The 1,831-nt window shown below is 44.3% G+C and overlaps 1 protein-coding gene across 1 annotated transcript in view; it reads left to right on the top strand.

Annotated features, from left to right (window-relative positions):
• Positions 1–1,831, top strand: part of LOC102765870 (E3 ISG15--protein ligase HERC5) — a gene marked incomplete at its 3' end in the record, with an annotated part of 19,851 nt that overhangs the window by 16,129 nt on the left and 1,891 nt on the right. The window contains exon 8 of the mRNA XM_015561520.1: positions 835–1,024. Within this exon, the coding sequence (XP_015417006.1) occupies positions 835–1,024 (190 nt within the window). The remainder of the gene's footprint in view (positions 1–834; positions 1,025–1,831) is intronic.

Here is a 1,831-nt window from a genome sequence, read left to right as displayed (position 1 = left end):
GTTCAATTCCCGGCCAGGGCACATGCCCGGGTTGCGGGCTCGATCTCCAGTGGGGGGTGTGCAGGAGGCAGCCAATCAATGATTCTCTCTCATCATTGATGTTCCCTCTCTCGCTCCTTCTCCCTTCCTCCCTGAAATAAATTAAATATATATTTAAAATGATCCTCATGCAGGAGTGGCATATTTGGGGTGGCATAGTCTGCTACCCTTCCAGCCTCTGCACAGTTGAATTCAGGAGTGGCGCAGGCTCCTTCTTTGTGGGTTCTGGGGCCATGAAACCCTCCAGTAGATCCTCTGTGTTTGGTTGGCAGATTAGGAAAGAGAGTATGTAAGGTCATGTGAGAGGTCTCTGGGGGCCGTGCCTCGAAGTGTCGTACATCACCTTCACTCACGTGGCATTAGCTAGAACTCGGTCACATGGCCCCACTAACTGCGGAGGCAGCTAGAAAATACCATCTTCCGGTGAACCCAGGAGGAAGCTGCAACAGGACTGGAGAGGGGAACACATGGCATTTTCTCTGCCGAGGCAGATTTTAGCCCAGACCGGTCTGGGTATGGATCCCTGCTCTGTCACTTTCTAATTGAACCACCTCCATAAGTCACTCAGCACCTACGTGCACATGTGATCCACTTTTATTTCCTTATGCACCCCAATATAAAATCGGAAGGATGGCTCGCACATACTACTTCAGGGGCATTTGGGATGCAAGGAGTGATGAACAACAGGTTTCAGGAAAACTAAATGATGATTCTAGTTGGAAAGTGGAGGAATGAAACCCCTGGTCCCAAAACTTACCCAGGGCCTTTCTTTCTCTGATCCCGTTTCAACTGCAGATAACTACATGTCTCAGGGATCATCTGCTCGGAGCTCTTCCATGCCGTTCTCCACACCAAGAAGCGTTGTCAGTTTTCCTTCTGCTCCCACAATGTCCTGTGATGCATGATCCTAGGAACTTGGAAAGTCTGGTGGTTCCCTTTGCACAGGCTGTTTGTAACATGAGTGACCGATCTTTACGAGTCCTGAGTAAGTTTGATTCCTTTCATGTTACTTTATTTGAACTCTCAATAGAGTCACTGTCTGAGGTAGAAGTTGTAGCAAATTTTGAATAGACTTCAAAATATACAAATACTTGAGTACATGATATGTGAATTATTGGAAAGATAAGCCTAAAGCAATTCTAATCATTACAGTTATACCGTGCAAGGCATGTAGAATTCTTAGACTTGGACATGGCCTTGACATCAGAGTTTAGTAACCATAGAGGATGCAGTCACGATAAATCCACTTTGAAACTTTTTGCTCGTGCTTTAGACTTCTTAACCTGGGGGGATGGAAAAGAAATGTTAAGTATTGTGTTCTTGTTTATTTTATTCACTACAATAGGATGTCTTTTTACAATTTTAAGCTAGTGTTCAAGGTCCAAAACTTAACAGGAACAAAGGATATGTACAGTGAAGTATAAGCCACCTAGTTCCCCTCTCAGAAAGCAGTTACTAAATATAGTTTCTTTTTTTTAAATATATTTTATTGATTTTTAACAGAGAAGAAGGGAGAGGGATAGAGAGTTAGAAACATCGATGAGAGAGAAACATCCATCAGCTGCCTCCTGCACACCTCCTACTAGGGATGTACCCGCAACCAAAGTACATGCCCTTGACCGGAATTGAACCTGGGACCTTTCAGTCCGCAGGCCGACACTCTGTCCACCCAGCCAAACCGGTTAGGGCTGAATATAGTTTCCTGTGTAAACTTTGAAAGATGTTATGCATAAAAACATATAGAAATGCATTTTTTAGTGGCAGCATACCACTCACATACTTTGGCAACTTG

This window comes from Myotis davidii, unplaced genomic scaffold (genome assembly GCF_000327345.1).
Source record: "Myotis davidii unplaced genomic scaffold, ASM32734v1 scaffold356, whole genome shotgun sequence".
Classification (NCBI taxonomy): domain Eukaryota; kingdom Metazoa; phylum Chordata; class Mammalia; order Chiroptera; family Vespertilionidae; genus Myotis; species Myotis davidii.
Note: the sequence above shows the minus strand (reverse complement) of the source record. Positions and strands in the feature narration are given on the sequence as shown.